The sequence below is a fragment of the Lagenorhynchus albirostris genome, chromosome 12 (genome assembly GCF_949774975.1).
Source record: "Lagenorhynchus albirostris chromosome 12, mLagAlb1.1, whole genome shotgun sequence".
NCBI lineage: Eukaryota > Metazoa > Chordata > Mammalia > Artiodactyla > Delphinidae > Lagenorhynchus > Lagenorhynchus albirostris.
In genome coordinates, this window is record NC_083106.1 from 47983519 (window position 1) to 48010338 (window position 26820).

At 39.4% G+C, this 26820-nt stretch overlaps 1 protein-coding gene across 2 annotated transcripts; it reads right to left on the reverse strand.

Moving 5' to 3' along the window:
• AMD1 (adenosylmethionine decarboxylase 1) lies at window positions 1-26820 on the reverse strand. Of its 2 annotated transcripts, none has more exons than XM_060167526.1 (9): window positions 26397-26820; window positions 10440-10526; window positions 9319-9445; window positions 7388-7469; window positions 6332-6374; window positions 6089-6233; window positions 5884-5976; window positions 5648-5803; window positions 1-5225 (listed from the first exon to the last, which is right to left on the reverse strand). In XM_060167526.1, exons 1-9 carry the CDS (start codon window positions 26504-26506, stop codon window positions 5085-5087), a joined length of 984 nt encoding a protein of 327 aa, XP_060023509.1. In that variant the 5' UTR covers window positions 26507-26820; the 3' UTR covers window positions 1-5084. The 2 variants fall into 2 exon arrangements, with proteins under 2 accessions (XP_060023509.1, XP_060023507.1); XM_060167524.1 differs by having other exon boundaries at window positions 7388-7490.

Below are 26820 nucleotides of genomic sequence, written 5' to 3' on the forward strand. Positions count from 1 at the left end.
TTTTTTCTTATTTAATAAATATTTATTTAATACAAATACATTTAAAAAATTTAATTGGAGTAAAATTGCTTTACAATGTTGTGTTAGTTTCTGCTGTACAATGAAGTGAATCAGCTATATGTATACCTATATCCCCTCACTCTTGGGCCTCCCTCCCACCTCCCCCCATCCCCCCCATCTAAGGTTGTCACAGAGCCGCCACACGGAGCTGAGCTCCCTCTGCTATACAGCAGGTTCCCGCTAGCTACCAATAGCATTCTTGACGGACTGCTCTTTTCTTCCTAAAATTGGGATGAGCATGCCTTAACAGAAGACCAGGATAAGGCTGAGGCGAGGAAAGCCCCTAGGGAGCAAAATGCAAGGATGCACTCACTCCCAGATGCCCACTTGCATCACCCTGACACTACCTCCTTGAATTCTGCTCCCTAGGTTGTCTTCCCAACCTCATCTTAGTAGGCCTGCTCTTACCACTTATACTCAACATGTATTAGAGGTCCTAACAGGGCAATAGAGAAGAAAATAAAAAATTTTTAAAACCAGTGAGCTTAAGCAAGGTCTCATGATACAAGAAAAAAAATTTTTTTTAATTGTGTAAGTTAGCAATTGGAAAAAAAACAATCCCATTGATAGGTTTTTAGCGTCAAGAAACCTAAAATAGTTATGACAATCAAAATCACACATTACACAAAATATTGCTGAGAAAAATTAAAGATGACAGATGGATTCAACTCAATGCTAGTTAATCATAATGCCCATCAGGCTTTTAAAAAATAGAAATCAACAGGCTTACTTTAATATTTACACAGAAATACAAAGTACACGAAATAGTCAAAGCAATAAGTAGACCTACACTTACATGGTCAACCTAATTTATTAAAAGGCACCAAATTAATTAAATGGAAAAAGCACAAATGGTGCTGGATTAACTGATCATATGGATAAAAATGAACCTCGATCCCTACCTTGTATCACTTAGAAAAATTTGAGATGGATCATAGATGTAAAAGCCAAAAATTATAAAGCTTTTACAAGAAAACAACACCATCACAATGTGGAGGAAGGCAGATTTATCCACAGAAAAGATCCATTAAAAAAGTTGATAAATTAAGACTTGAAATTAAGAACTTCTACTTATCAAAACACTTAGAAAAATGAGGACAGACTAGAAGATATCTGCAAAATACTAGACCAAAAAATTGTATCCAAAATATATAAAAGTCCTGTATCTCATTAATAAAAAGCCAACCTAATTTTAAAATATACAAAACTTATTTTCATTCAAAGAATATAGTAAATGGCTAATTGACACAGAGCATGTTCATTAGAGAAATGTAGATTAATACAAGATACTATTACATACTCAGAAGCCACAATGCTTATATGCAAATGTTCATAGCAGCTTTATTCATATTTTCCCAAAATTGGAAACAAAATGTTCATTAACAGGAGAATAGCTAAACAAATTGTGGTACATTCATACAATGGAATACTACTCAGCAATAAAAAGAAATACATGGTTCAACCTCTCAAAACTTTATACTAATGAAAGCATTAAGTGATTCAATTTAGTTTCAGAGCTGGGGGGGGAGGGAAACCCTAGTCTATGGTGAAAAAATATGGATAGTAGTTAAACTACCAACTAAAGTAGGGGTAGTGGCTTTGTTGCTTAGGTAGGGGTATAAGGGAAACTTCCCTTGTCCTGATATGGCTGTGGGCTAAAAGTATCCATTTTCAAAATTGTAGTTAAGATTTGCGTATTTCAATTTTTTAATAAATCTTACCTAGTAAGAGGTGTGCATAGCGGACAGATGAATGTACCAAAGCAGAACTGAGGACTATCGAAGCTAGGGTGTGAAGGTTCAAGGTACAATTTTTTTAAATATACATCCAATTAAGATGTTTAATTACAAATCTCAACCTATTTTTATGGGCTCCTAGCTCACATATCCAACAGCATATTGGACATCTCTTGACACTGCCAATGGTTTTCTTCCAAACTTAGTCACATTAACAGATCTCTCTGACCCTGCCTCAATTTCATCCTAGGTTTCTGGTTTCAACAACTCAGGAAAATGCTAGATTGCAAGAAGTAGTCTGAAGAGGGTTCAGTTTGGGGTAAGAATTGACACTTATCATCTTGTAAAGGACTAATAAAGTAGACCCTAAGGAGCAAACATAAGTGGGAAGAAACCAGAAAAGTAAAACAAACTGATGGTGATCAACAGTGGACATGCTTGCAGTGAACTCAGTTATAAAGTCTCTGAAAGTAGGAATGGGTGGATAGAATCCAAAGGACCAATACTTCTTCCATTATGACAAAAAGGGTAGATGAGAATGTTAAGTTTGAGGGTGGGTAGCCAGGAAATGGTGAGTTATCTGACTAGGACAATAAAAGCCTTTTATCTTTCATAGTGTGATATCACATTTACCATATTTTTCAGATTATGTCCCTGAATCTGATTAACACCAAGTGTCTGCCAAACTCAGTTACCTGTTCATGTAAAAGAATTTGGTGCTGTAAGTATTGCACACATATGTAACAACCTGCTTTTCTATGATCAACCTTTTTAAACTCAGATGAGATATGTACCCGCATGGCACAATGATCAAAAGCTTATAACTCTGTTCTAGTTAATAGAAATAACCATGAGTTAAACTCTGCCCCCACCCCACCATCAAGAGCCTATTTCATAATAAATGTTAGATTATTCCACCTTCAAACTTTTCACTTTTCTAGCTCCAAACTCTAGCATTCTTATTCTTACTACTTACACCCTTTCTACTCTTTGATATCTTGGTATATAGCCCGGATGATTTCCTTTGAGCTTCAGGTATGAAGCCACTAACAAAAAAATGTTTAAATCTGTTCTCCCAGGAGCTTAGAGATCTTATCTTCATGACAACTCCCATACATCTTAAAAAATGATCATTAAATACTGATTTACTCAATTAATTATAAAAACTTTAGATGTCTAGTATTTGGTCATGTATACTATTTAAAAAAGTACATCAACAGAAAACTTTCTGAATGTCACTAGACAATGAATTAAGCAAACCTTTATTGAAGCTTAAATTGTGGTACAGAAATACATTTCAACTGATTTAAGTCCAACACCATGAAGAGAGAAATTATGGCACCAAAATTTTCCCTCCTCTATCATACACACTAGGATTAATTTAGATTACTATTCAATCTATAGTTTTTATTTTTCTAGGCTTTGTTCCATACAAATTTGTGCAGTTTCTCAACATTAAATAGAAATCTTAAATCTATTGGGCTGGGGCAGGGATCAGACCTCAAGCCAATAAGTGTTCATCAAATCTACTGGGACACTGTTCAAGAACAAAATCCACTTTGAGCATTGGTCCTCATAATAGCACCAAAACATTAGGTACTGTGCACTAATTACAGAATCGGACTGATCCATTGATTGAAAGCTTCTTCAATGAAGCTCTGAATCAACATGTTTAAAAGTCAAAAGTGTTCCAACCACTTGATTTCAAACCAAGTAGAATTTATGTTTAGAAACACTAAAAAAAAAAGTGTTTCATTTATAAGTACGGAAGGAACAAAAACATCACTGCATCAATCCAGAATGAATCAAAAATTGTTTGAGGACAAGAAGAAATACAAAATTGAGTCAACTTTGCTCTTTTCTCAGCTGCTTAAATAAATGTCCGTATTAGCAAATACAGCTAAAAGATGCCAACTCTTTTAAGCCTGTATTTCTAGTCATTTCCAATTGACCATTTTGGAATTTTATATGTTATGTTTTATGGATAGCACTCTGCTTCACTGTGTAGTATGTCTGAATAACCTGAACAGTTCTCATTCATCACTTGATGTTACTCCATGGAGAAAGAAATACCAGTAAGAGGAAGCGTCAGAACACTATCACATGCATCACAAAGTCACAGAACTTTTTAAGTCACAAAGATGGCAAAGACATCGATTCTGCTTTGAACGAAAGTTTATGGCATATCATTAATAGAAATTAGTGGAAATGGCTATGAAAGTAAAAGTTGAGGTGAATCATCTGAGCTGACTCAACTTGTTGAATCCAACACAACCTTTATCTTAAATCTCCTTGCTAACAAATTTAGTGATAATTTTCCTATACTACTACTTAGCAAGTTAATAAAGACATGGTACCCATGAGAAGCTAATCTCATTTAATGGGGGGCACAGTATGGCATACAGTTCTGCCAATATTCCCTAGTATCAATCTACACCTTCTTCACTAATCAACACCAGCTTATTCCAAAAGAGCTCATGGTAACGAAAAATGCCAAACTCCCTTGACCTTAAAAGAAAATTAAGCCCAGGGTCCACCCCCAACCCCGTTCCCCCTCTGGGGTATAAGGTTAGTGTAAACCCACAGTGTAACAGTGTATTGCTTTATGGAGGGGGTGTGGTTGGGAGGGAGACACCATGGTGAGGAATGAATCAAAGTCACACAAGTATAGGAAGCAGTGAGATAGTAATACACAAAATGGATAACTGCAGTCATTTTCGTAGAGGACTCGACTCGTGGAAGAAGAACTTTGATTGGTGCTGCAAAAACATCTGTATGAAGTAGAAATTCGTTTCAATAACATTAGTAGAGAATATGTTCTAGAAAGTGGAGGTAACTGGATGCAAAATCCTGGTAGCAATTTAATAGAACAGTCCCAGATGGCTAGGCTGAGGCCAACACCTAATGAGGACGAAAGCCTTGTCTGTGGGGAATTTTGGATGATACCTGGAGAAATACTACACTGTGCATAAACCAAATTGAGTTGTTTTCACAAGTGTTGTAAAGTTTCATATAGTAAAAGGTTTTTTCTACATGCACTTCAATTTCACAGCAAGAGTGGCATAGGATACCTAAACACAGAAGAGAGCATTCATGCAAGATATCTAACTCCTTGATATAATAATGCATACAATTCAAAATGATTACACTATCATTACATCTAGGGCTTTCTGCAACTACAAGGTGGTGGTTATGGAAAGCATGGCCCTTGGTATCAATATCTAAAAAGCAGCCACCACCTTCTTCTATGTGTGTTCTCTTTTTGCGTTTCTTCTTCATTTTTCTTAATCAACTCTGCTGTTGTTGCTGCTTCTTAGCAAAACTGGTAAAAACAAAATTGTAATCATTGAACATAGCGCTCTGGCAATCAAGACGTTTAAAACCTTCAATCTTCTGGGGTGAAGAAAGCACTGTGCGACATTTAGAACTCTGGGGAAAAAAATTAAATTAACCATGAGTGCTTCCAACCTGCAGAAGTATTTTCGAACAAAGCAGCCATGCAATAAATATTTAAGACTATTATTTTAGTCAAACTGTGGCACTGAAATATTTTAGCTGACTTCTTAGGGGTGGGATGAAGTGGGGCACCTTATGTCCCCTGGCACCCCCCACCCCAAGGTCTATCAACAGGGAAAATAGGACAAGAGGAGCCCATGAACTGGGTTAGATATAAAAACAAGGACCAACAGAAGTCTAATGAAACACATAAAGCTTCTCATCTACCAAACACCTCAATTAGTAGTACCTCTGAATAGCTGAATGATTATGTGCCATCTCAGAATACATTTTATGACATGCTTCACTATCTTTATTTTCTGTAAGATTTTATTGTCGATAATAAAATACTTTACCTGATTTACAAACAGGGTGGTCACAAATTTTCCTGGCTTGAAGACTTCCACAACTTTCCTGATCAGGTCATCATAGGAGGTCTGACTTAAGTTTGTTTCAAAGCTAACATAAGAAAATTCTGGTTCTGGAGTGATGTGAATAGTCCAATAAGTTCCCTTTGAGAAATAGTTTTGTGTTAATAATGGAAAGGGCACACTTAAATATTTCAATTATTAAGCAAGATATTCTTACTTACATCCGATTTCATTCCATTCATTGAATACCCACAAGGATTGAACAGTGTGGCATCAATGACAGAACCTGGTATCAGGTCACGAATTCCACTCTCCTGGAAAAAAGCCCAAAAACTGAATTAAAAACAAATCTGAAAAATAAATGGAGAATGAGTTAAAATATTTAGTCACCAAGCAGAATACAGAATTATTATTGAAAATGCTTACACGAGTGACATCCTTTGCAGTAACACCATCTTTCATGTAGAACTGGTCCATAACTGCTGGGTCAAGCTCACTCATCAGAATTTCCAGGGTTTGATCCGGCTGATTGATTACCCGACTCTCTGGGAAATCCAAAGTATACAAGTACCTATGTAAAAGTACAAAATAGTTTCTAAAAATGACAACTCCAAGTTCAAAGTAAATCTTATGTAGAACAAAACTTCCATCAAATTGGGTCCAACATACCAACAATCAGAATTCATGCGTCCCATACAATATGCTGCTCCATCTGTTGAAGGAGAACATAAAATAAATTTAACAGATCCATTCGATAGCAAGTAGGCAGGATCCCCCTCACCTTTTAAGAAAAAACTTTACTGGCTGTCATTTAGAGATGCACTTCAGCTAGTGAGTCAGTCTAAATGGTGCTGAGAAAACTATGGTTTACTCTCCCCTAAAACTCCATTAGGAAATGGAATTTGGTCACCCATTTATCTACTCTCTCAAGTAAAAAGTTATTTTATGTAATACGTCCTCCTGTCCATAGTGTTTCAAAGCCTCATTAAACACAGTAAATTAATAGTTGGTAGATATTTAAACTAAATTATACTCAGCACTCTTATTTATATAACTAGTACAATTTCATATTAGTAGATGAGGTAAGAACAGTAGGATAGAAATCTGATTTTCTTTTTAAATCATCCCTGTGGACAACTTTGTGCCATGTTACTAAAATCATCCAGGTTTTCAGCCTCCTTTAGGATATGAGGGTGTTAGATTAGATAAACTTTACTTCCCTGTCCTTGAAGCTCAAAAAGGAAGGTCTATAAATAAAAGCTTAGCAAATGGATGGAAAAAATCTTGCCAATTTACTTGAAGTGACACTATGCTCTCACTAAGTTGACCATTTTTAAGCTAGGACAATTCCTATATAGAATGCGCGACAGAGTTTCTTAACATGGACCAGTGCCTTAGCCTGGGTTTATGAGGTGACTGGGCATTTTTCTGGGTGAAGGGATTACAGCCTTCATAACCACTAAGTTAGATATAAATGAGGGCAACTGGCTAGATGAAGATGAGCTCTCCCTCTGGCAGGCGATCAATTCCTTGATTTTCCCCCCATCATTTCAACAACACTTACACAACATACTCCAAAAATTGTAATCAGCTACACTGATATATTTATCTTAACTATATAATGTGCTGCATTTGACACATAGGCGCGCGCGCACACACACACACATTCGAGAGAATATATCTTCTAACTTTAAGAAAGCAGGATTCAATTCTATTAAAACTTACTTGGGAAAATTGCATTCAGAAACTCTATTTCTTCCTGGAAATTCCGGTGTGGGTACCCTTGGTGAGAAGGCTTCATGAAATTCTTACGAGAATAAAAGAAGCTCTATAAAAAGACAGACAGATAACTTCATACACTGAATTCTATCACCTTTCCTAAACCAATCAACTATTTTCTACATATACATATCAAAATCAAAACTATATCCACAAATATTTTCCCCAATGACACCTAACATAGTGTTTTTCCTTTAATATGCTAAATAGATGTATAAGTACTTTGCTGGCCGACAAACAAAGGCAAAGGCCACTGTGTCAAAGAGCAAGGTTTCAGACCAATACCCATGGGTTAGTGTTATACAGAGCAACTTTGTTTTTCAGCTGTGAAGAGAGTCTAAATAGAACATTAACCATGTAGATAGTGTCACTGAATTTCTAGAAACTAAAAAATGCCCAACTACTAATGATGGGTCATAACAACTGTAGAGACAAGGTACAATATTTATTTCTAGAGCAGAAGTTTCTTTTTCTTTCTTTGTTTTTTTCTGTGCCATATCACGTGGCATGTGGGATCTTAGTTCCCCAACCAGGGAATTGAACCTGGAACCTTGACAGTGTGAGCACGGAGTCCTATCCACTTGATGGCCAGGGAATTCCCTAGAGCAGGAGTTTTCTTTCTTTCTTTTTAAATTAATTTATTTTGTTTTATTTAGTTTTTTGGCTGTGTTGGGTCTTCGTTGCTGTGCATGGGCTTTCTCTAGTTGTGGCAAGCGGGGGCTACTCTTCATTGCAGTGCGCAGGCTTCTCATTGCAGTGGCTTCTCTTGTTGCAGAGCATGGGCTCTAGAGCGCAGGCTCAGTAGTTGTGGCGCACGGGCTTAGGTGTTCCACGGCATGTGGGATCCTCCTGGACCAGAGGTCGAACCTGTGTCCCCTGCATTGGCAGGCAGATTCTTAACCACTGTGCCACCAGGGGAGCCCTAGAGCAGGAGTTTCTAATACGTTTTTTTTTTTTTTAATTTAATTTTGGCTGCGTGCGGGCTTTCTCTAGTTGCAGCAAGTGGGGGCTACTCTTCATTGTGGTGCGCGGTCTTCTCATTGCGGTGGCTTTTCTTATTGCGGAGCACAGGCTCTAGGCACTCGGGCTTCAGTAGTTGCAGCACGTGGGCTCACTAGTTGTGGCTCACAGGTTCTAGAGTGCAGGCCCAGTAGTTGTGGCACACGGGCTTAGTTGCTTGTGGCATGTGGGATCCTCCTGGACCAGGGCTTGAACCTGTGTCCCCTGCATTGGCAGGTGGATTCTTAACCACTGTGCCACCAGAGTCCCTAATCTGAGCTTTATAACAGGCATGTAAGCAAAAATTTTGTGGCAGAACATGTGTATATTTAGTTTCAAAAGAGTCACTGATCCAAAAATTAAGAACATATTGCTAAATTTAGATTTTCTTAAAAGGGTCAATAATTAACAAAAACTGTTTTAGGTCCTAATGACAGCTATCCTTGCCATAGTTAATTATTAAAATTCAACATTTGCTTATCAGAACAATTATACCCTAAGTATAAATTCTGATAGCATTCAAGAATTAACTGACTATTGCTCTTTAACATAATCAATTCTTTATTATGAAGACTGGATGATTTTTCTTGCTTTTCTTTTCCTTAGTTTCTCTACCATTCATAGTAATAATATTAAGGAATTAACTACTGAAAGTGTCTGGTTTTCTTTTCTCCCATTTGAGTTTTATCCCAACTCATTCTCTGGTTCCTCCATATTTTTTGCTATTAATGAGCAACAGGCACTCTTTCTCCCCATGTTGTGAACGTCCTTACCCATTAAAACTGAACAAGTATACAAATTTATTTACCAGGCACATCACCAAACCCTAACATTTACGCCCCACCCCGCAAAAGGATAAATGATTTTTGATTACTTACTTGAATTGAGTCAAACCCACTGTAATCCCTAGCAAGTTTCAACAGGGGAACCAGTGCTTTCAGCAAGAGGGTGGTACCACATGTCTTCAAAATGAAACGTCTCTTGGAGACAAACATGCTACTCTCACTGCAGTTTAAAAAAAAGTCACAATATTATAACAATGTTTATGTACTACTGAGATGCTTAATCTATTATTGCACTGTCATTTACAGTGTAAATTTTTGGCTAATAATTTTAAATGTTAAGATCTCAAGGAGGCAAATAATGTACTATCGTATTCTTCCTCTTCTATTATATAAAAATCAGTGTAAGGTTATAGGACCCCACAGAAACAGAACTTAAATTAGGTATAAAGCATATTAGCTCATTACACAAACTCTCTTTTAGTAGTCAACTTTCCTCCTCACCTAACCTAACCTAACCTAGGACACTAAATTCATACTTTACCTCATTTTGAACTGCCCACTCTCATGTATTTCTGTAACCATCTCATTACTTTTCATTAGATAATAAGCTCTATGAGGAAAGGAATGTTTGTTTTTACTCACCATTATATCCCTAGGGCCTGGCACATAATAATCATTTGATAAACATCTGTACATGCCAAGCACAAGCTTCATAAAAAGCAGGCACCATGTTCAATACAATAGCCCCAAGGCCCGTTACAATATTATTATAAGAATTCAATATCGTATCTTTATACCTATAAAAAGGTTGCATGGCTTTCTTCTCTTACATACAGCAATCCTATTTGTATGATGAAGCTAATTTTCACTTTGCCTGAAGTTGAGAGAGAGAGGCATATACTAAAAAGGAAGACCTGTATCAGGGACTGTGGGCAAAGGAACAGTGCCATTCTACCCTCCCCTCCTTCACAGACATTTCCTGCTAACCTCAAGGAGGTAGTAAAGATGGCAACCATCTTGAAGAGCTATTAGGTAGGACTTCAAAAACCTACTGCCTAGGGACATCAGAAGTAAACATTTTATTTTACATCATATTTTAAAAAATAAGATGAAAACAATTATAGAACTAAGATCCAGAAAAATGATTTGCTATTCCATGTAAAGTATGATTCAGACTGAAATTGGTTAGCCAACACTTGTTTTACAGGACTTACCTGAGTACATAAGCTTCCTGCTTGTCAGTTTTTGTCACACTTATGATTGAACATTGCACATCCTTCAAAAGTATGTCCCACTCGGATCTATTATTTAACCAAAAAGAGGATGATTAATTCATAACAGTACACTCATAAAAATTACAAAGGTCTCAAAGGTTTCCAATGATTTAAGACCACATTTTATATTTGTTGTCACATTCTTGTTCCAGCTTCTCTTATGAATACCAACATTTAGTTTTGTTTCAAAATAATTTATATTGAGGCTTCCCTGGTGGCACAGTGGTTGAGAGTCCGCCTGCCGATGCAGGGGACACGGGTTCGTGCCCCGGTCCGGGAAGATCCCACATACCGCGGAGCAGCTGGGCCCGTGAGCCGTGGCCGCTGAGCCTGAGCATCTGAAGCCTGTGCTCCGCAACGGGAGGGGCCCCAACAGTGAGAGGCCCGCGTACAAAAAAAAAAAAAAAAAAAAGACATATCCACCAAATAAGATGGATACATTTTGCTATAGCATGTAAAAAACAAAAAAGCAAACCGAAACCCAGGAAATTATACTACGTATTTGCAATTTATTAAGAAAAAGACAAATGGGGGGGTGTGGACAAATGGACAAAATAATGTAAATAGGCCATGTACAGAGGAAATACCAAAGGCCAATAAACCAAGGGATAACATTACCTTTCACTAAGTGATTAAAGAAATACAAGTTAAAATGAGATACTTTTTCCCCTATCAAATTCTGATTTTTTTGGGGGGGGGGATGCACCACACAGCATGTGGGATCTTAGTTCTCCGACCAGGGATCAAACCTGCGCCTCCTGCATTGGTAGTGCAGATTCTTAACCACTGGACTGCCAGGGAAGTCCCTCAAATTCTGATTTTTAACCTTACTATATGAATTACAATTTAAAAGCATCATTTCCTTCACCAATTAGATTGGCAAAGAGATTTAAGTTTGACAGCAAAAGTAAGCTGGTACTCTCACAGTTTTGATACTATTTTCTGCTATCAAATTGGCAGCTAATCACAATGCCCAGTGCTGTTTAAAGGTCTAGAAGCATTGTCAAAAAAAACCAAAAAATGCCTTTGGCTGACAATTCAATAGTACAAGCATACCCATAAGATCTTGGGAATACTGTTACACTCTAATGGGATGACAAAATGCCCATTTCAACAAAGCTGAAATGCAGTAAGGCAGTAGACAGCAAAAAGGAAGTCATGGGCTAGTCTTAATCTACCCAATTGAGACCTAAGGTAGTGCTTCCTCTTCAGTGTGCCCACTATAAACAGAAAGTTAACATAAAATATTCCCACAGGACAGCTTAAAATAACCAGATTAAAGGCTAGAAATATGTTTTAAGCCTCTTAATATTTGGCAACTCATTCTTGTATACCCAAGAAAATGGCACATTAAAGTTTTCTTTTCCAGTTAAGACCTTGTGAGAGAAATCCTCAACAGCACAGCCAGCACAGAAATAGGTATGCTTATTCTTTTGTATTAAAGGCAAACATAATACCAATCAATCCTGCTAGAATTTTGTGCCTGTTTCATCATTTTTCTAAAAGAATGTTATTGGGGGCTTCCCTGGTGGCGCAGTGGTTGAGAGTCCACCTGCCGATGCAGGGCACACGGGTTCGTGCCCCGGTCTGGGAAGATCCCACATGCCGCGGAGCGGCTGGGCCCGTGAGCCATGGCCGCTGAGCCTGCGCGTCTGGAGCCTGTGCTCCGCAACGGGAGAGGCCACAGCAGTGAGAGGCCCGCGTACCGGGGCGGGGGGGAAGAATGTTATTGGCCCAATGGGCTATTGGATGACCAGCCACAAGGCAGTAGTAATTCCTCCCACTGGTAGATTAAATTGAACATTACTCAGACCCATCTGAAAACTTAAATAATTTAGCCTTGCTAATGATTAATTATAAAGCCTATTTGCCCATAACTTTATCAAGCAACTTTTTTTTTTTTACAAAGCAACTTTTAAAAAGAGCTAACAATTACTCTTTTTAAGAGGTGCTACTGATTGTTTATATAAAGAAGAAAATACGTATTAGACTTGGCCATGTTTTTGCAGTTTGTTTCAAATTTTAAAAATGGTTCAATTTGTTTAGGGAAGGAAAAACAGTTGCAATTAAGACCCAGTTCTGAGTTAACACAAATTTATAGATTGTCTTAGGTACTGAAGTAGTAGCTTTCAGTTTCATATTTCTAAGATTCAAAGGTCACTAAATGTGCAAACAACATTCCAGAACCCACAGTATTTCAATTCCACAAAGAATATGCCTTCATGCAAAAAGAAATAACCAGAACTAAAGGAAAACATGAGGCTCTTATTGAAGCTATTGCTTTTCTGCTTTGTGACATTTCTTACAATTACCCCTGGGCTTGGTTTAATAAAACCTACCTCACATGACTGATAATAAATTACATAATGCATACAAAATTTACCTACTAGAATTCAAATACTGAATATGAAGGTAAATAATAAAAATACCCACTATAAACATTAGAAGCATTTAAGTAAAATTCTGGAGCACAGGGATCTTTTTAGAGATCTAATTCAGATCTTCCAATAATGCTACTGGCTAATGTCATTACATACTGACTTCCCACTAGAATTAAGCACTCCTGCAAATATTCTCTTCTATCCACGGGACATAACATAAATAGTGAATAGAACTGAAAAGCGGTGATTAAAGTTAACTACCCTCCCCCAGTTTTATTCAGATATAGTTGACATACAGCATTGTGTACGTTTCAGGTGCCCATCATCATAGTGATTTCACTTATGTATACTGCAAAATGACTACTGCAATAAGTTTAGTTAGCTTTCATCACCTCACATAAATACAATTTAAAAAAAGGCATTAAAAGAAAAAAATTTTTTTCGGTGTGATGAGAACTCAGGGTTTATTCTCTTAACATTTTCCTCACATATCATACAGCAGTGTTAACTATAGGATGTTAAGACTTTTAAACGTGTTCTGTGGCTGAGCTAGATATAGTATAACAAGAACTTTTCCTCGCTTGTATAGGTTTTTTTCCTGGACTTGCTTTTCATTTGCTTTTCAAAGCTGTCTTGCTTTTTCATTTGCTTCTGTTTTCTACACACTTATCCAAATTTATCCTCAGATGTTCCCCCAAATGTCTCCTCTTTCAACGTTTCTTTTAAGTGGTTCTTGGCCAAGAATAGGGTGCTAAGACTTAGCTAGTCAGAAGTTCTATGCTTGTTTAGTGGACCTCTCTCTATCTAGGCTGTTTCACTTGGGAACTCCGTGTTTTTTTGCTGTTGTTCTTTCCTGGGTAGGTCAGATTACCCAAATATTCGGTTGTCTTGCCTGGAGCATATTAAGATTTCTGGTAGGTAAAAGAGCTGATAAAGGGCTACGGATCTCACACTCAGTATAAACTTTTTATTCTGTTTTCCGTGTAGTGACTCTACCCCTCAACTGTACCTGCTTCCCTTACTTCAGAAAGATCCTGTTTTACTCTCTCCAAAGAGTAAACTATTATCTAATCTTCAGATCTCCTGGGATCCCCCCTTCTCATCTGACACATTATATGATAAAGACACAACGAGGGACTTCCCTGGTGGCGCAGTGGTTAAGAATCTGCCTGCCAACGCAGGGGACACGGGTTTGAGCCCTGGTCTGGTAAGATCCCACATGCCGCAGAGTAACTAAGCCTGTGCGCCACAACTACTGAAGCCCTCGTGCCTAGAGCCTGTGCTCTGCAACAAGAGAAGCCACCGCAATGAGAAGCCCGCACACTGCAATGAAGAGTAGCCCCGCAGCTCGTTGCAATTAGAGAAAGCCCGCGGGCAGCAACAAAGACCCAACGTAGCCACCCACACACAAAAGACAATGAGAAGAATAATTAAAGCAAATAAAGTGTACATTGACAGACATATAGATAACTAATTCACCCAAATCAAGCCACCTGAGAGTGAACTAGATCCTTATAATTATGCTGAGACAACAGGTGCAAACTTTGACTGTTCTGGATACTGCTGAATGGATTTCACTCTACCTAGAACCTCTGTCCCCACCTCCCTTCCTCCAGCTCAAGCCACCCCACTACCCCCACCAGATCAAGTCTGCCATTAAAATGTTTTAAAACTCAGAAGGCTTACCTAAGTGCTTTAGTTGTGTGGCTATTTTGGTATTCATGTTAATCCCACCAGAATCATTCCACGTAGTTAGGGATTGAATGTGTAATTTACTGTTTCCATCCTCAGTGCCTAGCCCAGTTCACAGCAGGTCCTAAAATATTTGTTGCATCTGGCAATAATTTTGATTAGATCTTACAAACTTACTAAAAAATCAAAGAGCCTTAAATTTAAAAAATCTAAACTGCTACATGATCCCATTCAGTTTTTTAAATTTGTCACCATAATAATTCAGGTATTTAGAGGGTGAGTTCTTAAAAAGAAAAAATAAAAGATTCATTTAACAGAATTATTCTGTTAATGAGCTACACATATATCTTCCACTTGAAATGCTATCTTAAGCTGCATAAATGAAGCTTAGTCATTTCACTGTCTAATATCTTAGCTGTTATAGAACCCATTCATTATAATGAACCTAGACATGGACTATTTTCTCTGCATCACACTCCTCTTTCTGTGAATCTGACACAAAATGTTAAAACTTTTGGTTTGTCCCACCAGGATCTGTTCATTTTCAGTCTCAATATTTTCTCTGTTGTTCACACTGGGCAATTCCTACTGATGTGTTTTCAAGTTCACTCACTCTCTGTCATCTCCATCCTACTAAATAAAGCCCATTCAGTAAACTTTTTATTCCAGTAGTTATTTTTTAGTTCCATCTTCTATTTCTCTGCTAAGACTTCTAAGTGTTCTCCTTACTTCTTATAGAATGGTTATGATAGATGCTTTTAAATTTTGATCTGCATCACCTAGAGGCTGGAGTCTATTGATTGTTTTCCTTTGAAAGAATTTCCTGGTCATTTATTTGTATGTCGAGTAATTTATGATCGCATCCTGGACATCACACTATACGATTTTACATCTCCTTTAAATCCTATGGAGCATGCTGATTTTAAAGAACTGTGTTAGGGGACTTCCCTGGTGATGCAGTGGTTAAGAATCCGCCTGCCAATGCAGGGGACATAGGTTTGATCCCTGGTCTGGGAAGATCCCACATGCCATGGAGCAACTAAGCCTATGAACCACAACTACTGAGCCTGCGCTCTAGAGCCCGCGAGCCACAACCACTTAAGCCCGTGCGCCTAGTCCATGCTCTGTAACAAGAGAAGCCACCAATGAGAAGCCCGTGCACCACATAGAGGACCCAACGCAGCCAAAAAAAAAAAAAAAAATTGTGCTAGCAGACAGTTGAAATGGTTAAGTTCAGTCTTGTTCTTATCCAACTTCTATGGGTTATGTTACGATTTCAGAGTTATGAAAGCCATTGCTATGGAATTCTGAGCTGCCCTGCATATGTGCCACCCAGTGGCCAATCTGTCAGTTTTCAAAGCCTTTGATACACTGTTTAGGGTCAGATCCACATATGATCAGCTAAGGAGTGTTCATATAAATCATTAAGGGATCACCTTCTTCACCTCTTTCTCTCCATAATCTCCACAACAACTTCTGGCTCAAGGCGGGGGGGGGGGGTTTGGGGGGCGGACTGGGGTGGTAGTGAAGATGGCCTGCTTCTTGGTCCTCTGGCTAGAAAGCCAATTTAGTTTCCCCACTCTGCAGCAGTCTGCTACAGGACTGCCTGAGCTGTGGCAGGAGAGAACAGAAAAAAAGCAAAGCAATACGAAAATAAAAAAGGGATTTTCCCCACTCTCTCTAACCCAAAGGGGCCCCCCTTCCCTTCCTTCTTTGCATTCCAGAAAAAGACCTCTCTCAGAGCTCAGTTTGTGTGCAGTTCCAGGTTTCTGGCAGCTTTTGAGACCACCCCAGGAGATACCAGAGAAAAAAAGAAACAAACTCCCGACTATTTCAGTGATATTTTGAGTTTTGGCTTCCTTCTCCAATTCACCTAACATTTACTTTTCAGAGTTCTCAGATAGCTGCTCCATGCATTCTGTCCAGGATTTTTAGTTGCATTTAGTGAGAATAGAGTGTGCTTATTCCATCTTGATGGAACAAGAATGCTCTTGCACTCATTCATCACTGTTAATTCTACAACCAAACTCTTCCTCACCTAATAGAAACCTTCAAATAGGATTTTTCAAAGTCACAGTATGAAAGGAATTGCTTTAAAACACCCTAAGCCAAACACAGTTGAACAGTCTATCAACCAAGTGATTATAAAAACACAATCTTAGGAGCACTGTTGGCTCAAAAAAATAATAAATCAAAGGGCAGGAAAGATGCAACAGAGATACAGAATTGAAGAAGTTAATACAATGCCATACATGAACACAAAGAAGGAGAAAACCAAACAGCTGAGAATTTCAGCAAATTATTAATATCACATTTCTGAGGGGAAAATAAGCCTCCTTTTGTAAATAAAGCTTTTTTTGGATCCTAGCCACACTCAGATCATGATAAATATCCCAAATAGTATGCTCTTTACAAATGACAGTACATGGATTGAATGATCTTAGTCCCTATGCCAGAAAAGTAAAACATTAATGGCATGCCATATTTTATAAGTTTTCTTAAAGAGTCTGTGGTCTAATAAAAATAGAACAAACTGGGGTGTTAACACAGTAAGAGAGGCAATTAAAATGACAAGAGACTTCTATGTCATCTGATTCAATAACACTTGTAATGGCTAACTGAGTACTTTTTTTTTTTTGGCCACACCACATGGCTTGTGGGATCTTAGTTCCCCGACCAGGGATTGAACTGGGCAACCGCAGTGAAAGCTTCTAGTCCCAACCACTGGACCGCTAGGGAATTCCCTGGCTACACTCTTTAATGTAAAAATTTAAGAAGTAAACACCTCAGGTCAAATGACCTTTAACAAAAGTACAAGACTAATTGGGCAAAGAGTCTCTTGAGCAAATGGTGTTGAGAAAACTGGATCTGCACACAAAAGAATGAAATTAGATACTTACCTTACACCATATAATTCAAAATGGACTTAAACACCTACATTAACAGACTTCCCTGGTGGTCCAGTGGCTAAGACTCCTCGCTCCCAATGCAGGGGGTTCGATCCCAGGCCAGGGAACTAGATCCCACATGCCACAACTAAGAGTTCGCATGCTGCTGCAACTAAAGATCCAACATACCGCAATGAAGATCCCCCGTGCCGCAACTAAGACCCAGTGCAGCCAAATAAATAAATATTTTATATATATATATATATATAAATGTTAAACACCTAAATTAAGACACAAAACACCTATAAGAAAACATAGGGAAAAACTTTAGGACATTGGATTTGGCAAAGCTTTCTTGGATGTTACACAAAAAGCACAGGCAACAAAAGCAAAAATAGGCATATGGATCTACATAAAACTTAACTTTTATGTATCATAGGAAAACATTCAATAGAGTGAAAAAGCAGAATTGGAAAAATATCATATATCTTATAAGAGATTAATATCCAGAATAAACAAAGAACTCCAACAACAAAAATAACCCATTTTAAAAGTAGGCAAAGACTTAAGTAGACAATTCTCCAAGATATACAAATGGCCCACAAGCACGTAAAAAGATGCACAACACCACTATTCATAAGAGAAACGCCAATCACATTCTTGATACCACCTCACACCCATTAGGATGTCTGCTATTTAAAAGGAAAAATGAAAGAACAAGTGTTGGCAAGAATGTGGAGAAATTTTAACACTTATGCACTGTTGGTGAAAATGTAAAATGGTGCAGCCATTATGGAAAACAGTATGGACATTCCTCAAAAATTTAAAAATAGAATTTACCACATGATCCAGCAATTCTACTTCTGGGTATATACACAAATAATACAAAACAGGATCTGGAAGAAATATTTGCAGATCCATGTTCACTGTTACTCACAATTGTCAAGAGAAGGAGGCAACCCAAATGTCCATCAAGGGATTAATGGATAAAGACAATGTGGTATAATACATAAAATGGATTATGTGGTCTTAAAGGAAATCCTATCACATGCTTCAACGTGGATGAATCTAAGAATTTTATGCTAAGTGAAATACACCAGTCACAAAAGGATGAATACTGTAGGTTTCCACTTAAATGAGGTAATCAATACATTCATATGAAGTATCTAAAGTAGTCAAAATCATAAAGAAAGGTGATTGCTAAGGGCTGGGGAAAGAGGGGAGGGGAAATTAGTGTTTAATGGGTAGTTTGTTTTGCAAAATGAAAAGTTCTACAGATCTGCACAACAATGTAAACACACACACTGAATACTGCTTAACTGTACACTTTGTTAGACTTTTTAAAACATCAATTAAAAGAAGTAAATGATGGAGGGAACAAAATGCTGCAAGCAGGTGGAAGAAACCCTTTAGAGCAGAGTTTCATTTCACTCTTATCACTTAGATTCTACCCATAGATACTGTAGGTCAGATACTCTGCAGATGGTGCCTCGAAACCTACATTTACATAAAAGGGCTCCATGTGATTAGATTCCTCTAATGGTTTTCTTCCTTTAAGCAAAAATCACTGGTTTCAGGACTATCAAGTAATTTACCCAAAAAGCCACCCAACTGAACTATTTGAAGCTTCCCTGAACTGTGACCTTAGCTATTAGCTTGACCTATCTGTTTCAGAGACTCTCCTTATCACATTACATTCAGGCCTCAACACCATACCCAAAGTAGTAGTACTAGTAATAGCAGTCTGAGTCAAACCTATCCTAGAACATGAGATTATTCTTTAGCAACGTCTAGACTGACCAGAATTTAATTCAGATTATCCAGAGAAATAAGCTTTTATCTTTTGTTCAAAGAAATCAACCCAGAATGCACTGTTAATTATAATCAGAGTACTAAATTCTCCATCTCAAGCTTTACCTAAAAATTAAATGAGTATAATTACTGCTACTTTCATTTGATTATTACTTTCAATGTGTACCTCTCAAAGAAAGGTGGTTTAACTTTTTTTTTTTTTTTGCGGTACGCGGGCCTCTCACTGCTGTGGCCTCTCCCGTTGCGGAGCACAGGCTCCAGACGTGCAGGCTCAGCGACCATGGCTCACGGGCCCAGCCACTCTGCGGCACGTGGGATCCTCCCGGACCCGGGCACGAACCCGTGTCCCCTGCATCGGCAGGCGGACTCTCAACCACTGCGCCACCAGGGAAGCCCAGAAAGGTGGTTTAAAGAGAACAGTTCAAACTTTTCTGAAACTGCTGTGAGGAGTGTAACGAGAAGCTTAACTCAATAAGAAGCTTTTCACTCCTAAACATTTAGGCTAAAAGGTTTCTTGGCAATGGGTTGTAAATTCCTTAAATGTGAATTATTGATATTGCAATATGGTGCATTTAGTCAAGTAAGGCATGAGTTCTGGGAAAGTTAACGCTGAGGTGTAATTTACTATTTTTGCAACTGCCCCCAGTCCTTTACTGAAGATTTTATTTTAGCTTACAAATTTGAGTGAAGGAAAGAAAGAAGAGCAGAACATGCCACTAGTCCTAAATGTCTTTTCCAATATTAAAATTATAGATGGTAGTTTTCATCTAACCTTCCCACAATTAGTAACACGTCTAACACCTCTAACTTTCCCACAATTAGTAAAATATTCTCTTCACCTCCATCCACTACAATTTCCCATGTGAACCTACCTCATTACTAAGAATATATATAGCTCAGGTCTGAGATGAATTCTAAAGCAAAAAGGAAAGCCAATTTTAGAGTCCTGAAAGATCAGATTAAACTATCTTTCCTCACCAAAATTTCTTATCTTCTAACATACTTCCTCCCCATAGCTGCCATTTCTTATAAAAAGGCTTTTGTTTGGTCCAGGATTTTAGTCCAGCAATTCTAAGACATTATGGAAATAGACGTAAATGGTCTATTTCTATTCAACATCATTTGAAATCTGAAAAATTCAGTAGAGAAAACTGCAGGTTAAACCTAATATACTACTCCCTCTTTTTATATTTCAACTTTAATTACTGTGTGAAATAAGTCAGTTTTAGAACACATCATCTGTTCCTTATTCATTTGGATGTCTGGACTACTGCTTTTCTCCAACATATTGTTAACCAGTATTATTTAACCCAAGCCATACCAGAAAAGATTTTCTTTCTTAAAAAAATAAAACAAAATCTATATAATGTGCCCCTTTTGACTCCCTTGAGAAATTAATAAAAAAAAAAAGATTCTCAGTATTATGTCATTTGTTCAGATTACACTGAAGGTAAATGCTGCAATTCTACTAAATGGCCTACAGGAGAGTGGGAAATGTTTAACAGAAAGTGGGTTCCAGGGAATTAACTCCCCGGCAGTCCAGTGGTTAGGACTACACTCTCTCACTGCCAATGGCACTGGGTTCCATCCCTGGTTGGGGAACTAAGAACCCACAAGCTGCGCAGTGCTGCCACCCACCCCCCCACAAAAAAAGAAAGAGTGGGTTCCAGCTTGACTTGGAGTTAAAGCTTGGAAAGATGGGCCAACTTTGCTTCATGTGCTTTCTATTCCCTCATACCATATTAAAAAATCAATTCCAGATGGATTGCAGATCTAAATATGAAAAGTAAAACAAAGTTTAGAGGGAAAAAATAACATCTTCGTTACCTCAGGATGAGCAAAGATATCTTAAATAGGATACAAAACCACTAACCATTAAAGGTGAAAACACTGATAAATGGGACTACATTAAAATTATGAACTTTTGTTTCTAAAGCTATCATTAATAAAACGAAAAAGGAAACCAGAGTGTATAAAATATCTGTAATACACATACTGGACGTATAATTCATCCATAATATATAAAGACTCCTGCAAACTGAAAAATCATCCCAAAAGAAAAACAGGCTGACTTGAACAAGCATTTCAAAAAAGATAGCCAAATGGTGAATAAAGATATGAAAGGATGCTCAACTCCATTAGTCTGAAGGGAAATACGTAGACCACTATATACCCACAATAATAACTAAAATTAAAAAAACAATACAAGTGTTGGATGAAGATATGGAGCAACCAGCACCCTTATGCTGACTATATGCACACCCTATGACTTAGCAATTCCATTCCTAGGTATGTGTATATTTAACAGGAAAGCATACATATTGCTTACTAAAAGACACACTAGTGTTCATAGCCATATATTTGTATTAGCAAACTGGAAATCACTCAAATACCCATGTTAACAATAGATTTGATAAACTGTGGCATATGGACACAAAATACAACATTGAGAATGAACTAAAAAACCTCAAACATAATGCTGACCAAAGGAGGCATAATGCATACTAAATGACTCCATGTTATATATAAAATGGGGAAAACTAATCTATGGTGTGTTAGAAATCAGGACAGTGGTTCCCTTAGGTGGAGAGGGGAATAGTTATAATTGGAAGGAGGTACAGGGGATTTCTGGCTAGTTACATTCTTCAGATTTGAGCGCTGGTTACATGAATGTGATCAATTTGTGAAAATCAGAGATGTACTTATGAGTATTTATTTATTTAGGCTGTGCCGGGTCTCAGTTGCGGCACTTGGCATCTTCATGCGGGGTCTTTTCGCTGCAGTTCCCCAACCAGGGACTGAACTTGGGCCCTCTGCATTGGGAGCATGGACTCTTACCCACTGGACCACCAGAGAAGCCCATGATTCTCTTAACTTTTGTGTTATGCTTCAACAAAAAGCTCAAAAAACCCAAAATATCTGTATTCAGAAGATATGCTGTTTTACTATTAGTCAGATTTTTCAAATCATATTGTTTTATTTTGGCAGATTACCACTTTCTCCAGCTCTGCTGGAATATTTCCTTCAAAATGGCCCTACGGTTTTTTTTCTCTTGGTTGATGTCTGTGGAATAATTTTCATGTCACAAATTCTTCAAACCCCACACTGCTTCCAACTAAGTATTTTTTTGGATCCTTATACCTGATGATAGCAGAATCTTTTCTATAAAACTATTTCAGCAGCTTTTCAAATTCTCCAAATTCATATTCATCGTTGTTACTGTACAAAGAATTTGGGGACATATAGTACTCTAAACTTCAAATTCATTTGAATCTTTTCATTTACATTAAATCTACAAGATTCTTGACATACATGTATACCTGGGAAACTATCACAAAACACTGACCACATGCATCACCCCTAAAAGGTCCCTCAGGCCTCTCCGTAATCCACCCTTCCCCCTTAACTCCATCCTCAGGCAACCACTGATCTGCCTGTCAGATTCTTAGAATTTTCTGGTTTTATAGACATGAAATCTTACAGTATAGTACTTCTTGTGAGGCTTATTATTTTTTCTCCAGCACAATTATTTGTTGCATGTATCAATAACAGTTCATCTCTTTTTTTTATTACTGAGTAGTATTCTATCGTATGAATAATCATAATTTGTTTATCTATTTGCTTGTTAATAGAGACCTGTTTCCAGTTTGGGGGCTATTGGAAAATAAAGCTGTTATGAATACATTCATGTAAAAGTCTTTGTATGGACACATTTCCGGTTCACTTGGACAGATACATGAGTGGACTAGACTGGTTGGATCATATGACAGATGTATTAACTTATTAAGAAACTGCCAAACCATTTTCCAAAGTGGATATACTGTTTTCCATTCCCATCTGCAGTGCATGAAAATTCTGATTCCTTCACAGCTTGTCAGGGGTCTGATATCAAAATTATACAAACCACAAAAGGAACTGTGATGTGTATTCCCTTTCTGTTAACTATTAGAATGTATGAAGATTGGAATTATTTCTTCCTTGAATGTTAGAACACTCCAGTATAACCATCTGGGCCTAGATTTATATTCATGGGATGATTACTGATTAATTCAATTCATGCAATGGTAATAGGACTATTAAGATTTTCTGTTTCTTCTTGCATCAGTGTGGAAAAGTATTTTTCTAGGAATTTCCCCATAATATCCTTGTTATCTTTTAATCGATAGTGATGCCCTCTTAGGACCTCTTAACCCTTTCCATAACCTTAAGTTTTATGTTTTATAAACAGTGTAGTTAAGTTGTTAACTTTATTCCAGTCTGTTAGTTAATGTCTTTCGACTATGACTTTTGTCTATTTGCATTTTGGCAGTATTACTGAGGTTGGAGATGTGAGGTTAAGGACAAGGAAGGATTTTCTGGCTTCCAAACTTTTATATCATTAAAAAAAGAACAAAGCTACTAAAGACTGATTATTCTGTGGAAGAATTAAGGTTTAACTGCATTAAGCAATCCAAAACTCACCATATCTCCTCTACTTGAATAAAAATACATGAACTTGGTAGAGCACCCTTTAATGTTAAGTATCTGATATACTTTCTCCTCCAGCCTGGTTTGCTTAAAGAAAGGAAAAGAAAAAAAGATTCTGTCCTTAAGGGCAAAGAATCAAATATAAAGATGTTAACACTTATGGTTACAATTTGTCAGTCAGTTTTTAAGTACTATATATGTATTAACCCACTTAATCCTCACAATTACCCTATGAGGTAGGTACCATTATTTTCTCCATTTTAGAGACATGGAAATATCGAACAGCTAGCTATTAGATGATATTTGAATTCAAATCTAGACATGCCATAGGTCATCCACGAACCATCTCATTATGCATTACTCTTCTGGATGACTGATAACTCCTCTGTGGTCTCTGAGGCCTGCACCCCACCTCCTCGGAGACCAGAAGCCAGTGATTTTCTCTGGCCAGGCCATTGGTTTTAGGTGATGTATCAAGCATGTATTGTTTTTCAGGTACTTTTTTTTAAACTTCTGAATAAATAACCTAACCAGTTGATCTCTGCCTGAGAGGTCACTGAAAAATGTTCCTCGAAGGTTACCAACGGACATCTCTGTTAAATCCAATAGATGTTTCAACAGCTGAAATGTGCTAAACTCTCACAACAGTAACGTAACAAATTTTAAGTGTCTACAAAACGTATGGCACTAAATCACGAATTCAACAAAACTGAACATCCTGTCCTTGAAGGTATAACTTTTGCCATCATTTTAAGATCCACACTGAAGCAGTAAAACAATTTCAGCTGATTAAAGTACAAAAGCGGTTCTCAAACATTTAAAGAAAGCAAGTTGGCCATTTATAAGCCTTTCTCCTCCTTGATTCAGGGAACCCTTAACCAAAAAGGCCCAAGCTTAAATTCTGGCATTTTTGCCCAAGAACTCGGGGAGGAAACACTCCCTTCCCTTTATTAAGAACGCGTGCTTACAAATAAAGCTTCAACCCATTTAAAGAGCCAGAGCAGAAAATTTTGTTATTCATTTTATAAGACTGTTCTTACTCATTAGTTCTTCCTGACAACATTTTCTAGATAATCCCATCACAATCGTTTTACCAAAGGCGCATTAACAACACCAGGGAGCTTCCCCATCTGTGAAATGGAGGAAATACTAAGCTTCCCCATATTTTGTAAGTAACTGCTTCCTATAAACATAAAGTGCTTAGAGTAAAGGGATATATTAAGACATTTTTAAGTGTCGCACAAAGCTTGAAAAATGAAACCGGTCACACTTTAGCTAACGCGATGCTCTTCTACAGGAGATTCCTTCAACATAGATCGCCTTAAAGTCCCGGCAGCACGTGTCCGCCTGGATTCCCTTCTCCAGTTGCTTTTTGTCAGAGAAGGCGGCGAGCGCAGCCAACATTCCTGAAACGCCCATTGGCCCACACCCCGGGGCCAGGCTCCCGGTCGGGCCAACGAGCTCATTGGTCGTCGCCTCTCAATGAAGCGGCCGCGCCGGCTCCGCCGCCGCCGCCGCACGGCCACTCTAGCTAGCTGCACTTGTGCGCGGAGAAGCCTAGAAAGCCAAGGGGTGCTTAGCGAGCCCAGCCGGGGGTAGCCGGCCCAGCCACCCCAGGGGTCGCCTGCGCCCTCGTCTGCGATTGGATCAAGGCCACTACAAGACCTCTCCTTTTCTGCGCGATCGCCCAGCTCTCTCGCGTGACTGCCCGGGGTGGGAGGCTGGGGCCCCAGATTCCTTTGCTGGATTAGGCATTAAAGGTATTATGTCCGAGCTCGGACGGGCCTCTAGCCCGTGAATATAGGCAAGCGTCACTCTACCCCGCACCTCGCCCGGACCCCGCCGACTCGGTAACAGGTTACACAACCCAAGGTCAAGAGAGTCGGGAGCGAGCCTCGGTGGGCTCCCTGGGCCGCCCCGAAAAGGCTTTGGTGCAGAGCACGTTAGGGCGGCGGTGGGGCCCAGCCACTGCGACACAGCTGCTCCCGCCCAATCCCCGCCGCCCGGGCGCCACATGCTGCCAGCGCCGACCGCGGGCGGGAGGCCTGCTCGTCAGCCCCTCGGCCCGGCCCCGGGTGGGCCCCCTCCTCCCGCAGCACGCGGAGAGAACGAGTCGGACTCCTGTCCCGCTCCCTCCCTCCTCCATTCCCGAGGCAGACACGCCCGAATTAGCGCCTGACTAAGCCCGCCGAGCCACACCTGCTGGGAGGGAGCCCGCGCGGCCCCCACCCCCGGGCACCTCACCCAGGGCCCCGAACCGCCAACTCCCGTGGAGGAGGAGGTAAGTTTGGGAGGCGAGGGCCGCCAAACCACCCCGAGCGTCGCCGCCCGCTGCACCGCACGCCGCGCGGGGGACGTTACCTGAGCACGCGGCGGCGCCGGCCTTCTCCCCTCCCCCCGGGCAGCGCCCGGCCCTGCAACGGTGGCGGGAGAAGCCGGCTCGGGCCGCGCGTGGACCTGGCCTCTCCCGATAGCGCCGGGGCCGCCCTCCACGGCCACCCAAACGACCCCCGCCCGCCCAAACGACCCCCGCCCGCGAACCTGCCCTCACCTGAAGGCTGCGGGAAGCCAGCCCCCGCCCCCCAGCCTGGGGCTGGTGCCTCCCAGGCGGCGACAGCCCCCAGACCCGACTGTGGGCGAGAGCCCCGAGCACCCACCTTGGGATGGTGCGAAGATCCCCAGATCCTTGGTTTGCGTCGGGTTGCTGCCTGGAGAACCAAACCTCCAGCAGCTTCTCGGTCCCTTCGAAAAAATGTGCAGCTTCCATCACCGTGAGACTAGCGAACAACCAACAACCACAGAAAATCAACTAAATTAAATCTCTTCTCCCGCCGCTGCCGCCGCCGCTGCGGATTGTTCCAGCTGTGTTACTAAAGTTCAGGTTCCTTTTTTGCTATAATTTTATATTAACTTTTTTAAAAAAAGGGTTAATAAAATTTTCCCGGCTTTTTTTTTGTGTGTGTGTGAGCGAAAGTTGAACGTGAGTCTGTTGGAAATAGAGGCAGATACAGCTCAGTCTCTTGTAGTCCGCTGTTTCCCCGTTAGAGAGAGTAGAGCGAGCGCTAGCTAATGTCGCCGGCC

Excerpts from the sequence above, each read along its gene's own strand:
- AMD1 (XM_060167524.1), bottom strand. The coding sequence starts at position 26,506 with ATGGAAGCTGCACATTTTTTCGAAGGGACCGAGAAGCTGCTGGAGGTT. Across the intron at positions 10,527-26,396 it reads GATCTTCGCACCATCCCAAG|ATCCGAGTGGGACATACTTT; the intron begins GTGGGTGCTCGG and ends GTTAAATAATAG. Across the intron at positions 7,491-9,318 it reads GTGGGTTTGACTCAATTCAA|AGCTTCTTTTATTCTCGTAA; the intron begins GTAAGTAATCAA and ends GTCTTTTTATAG.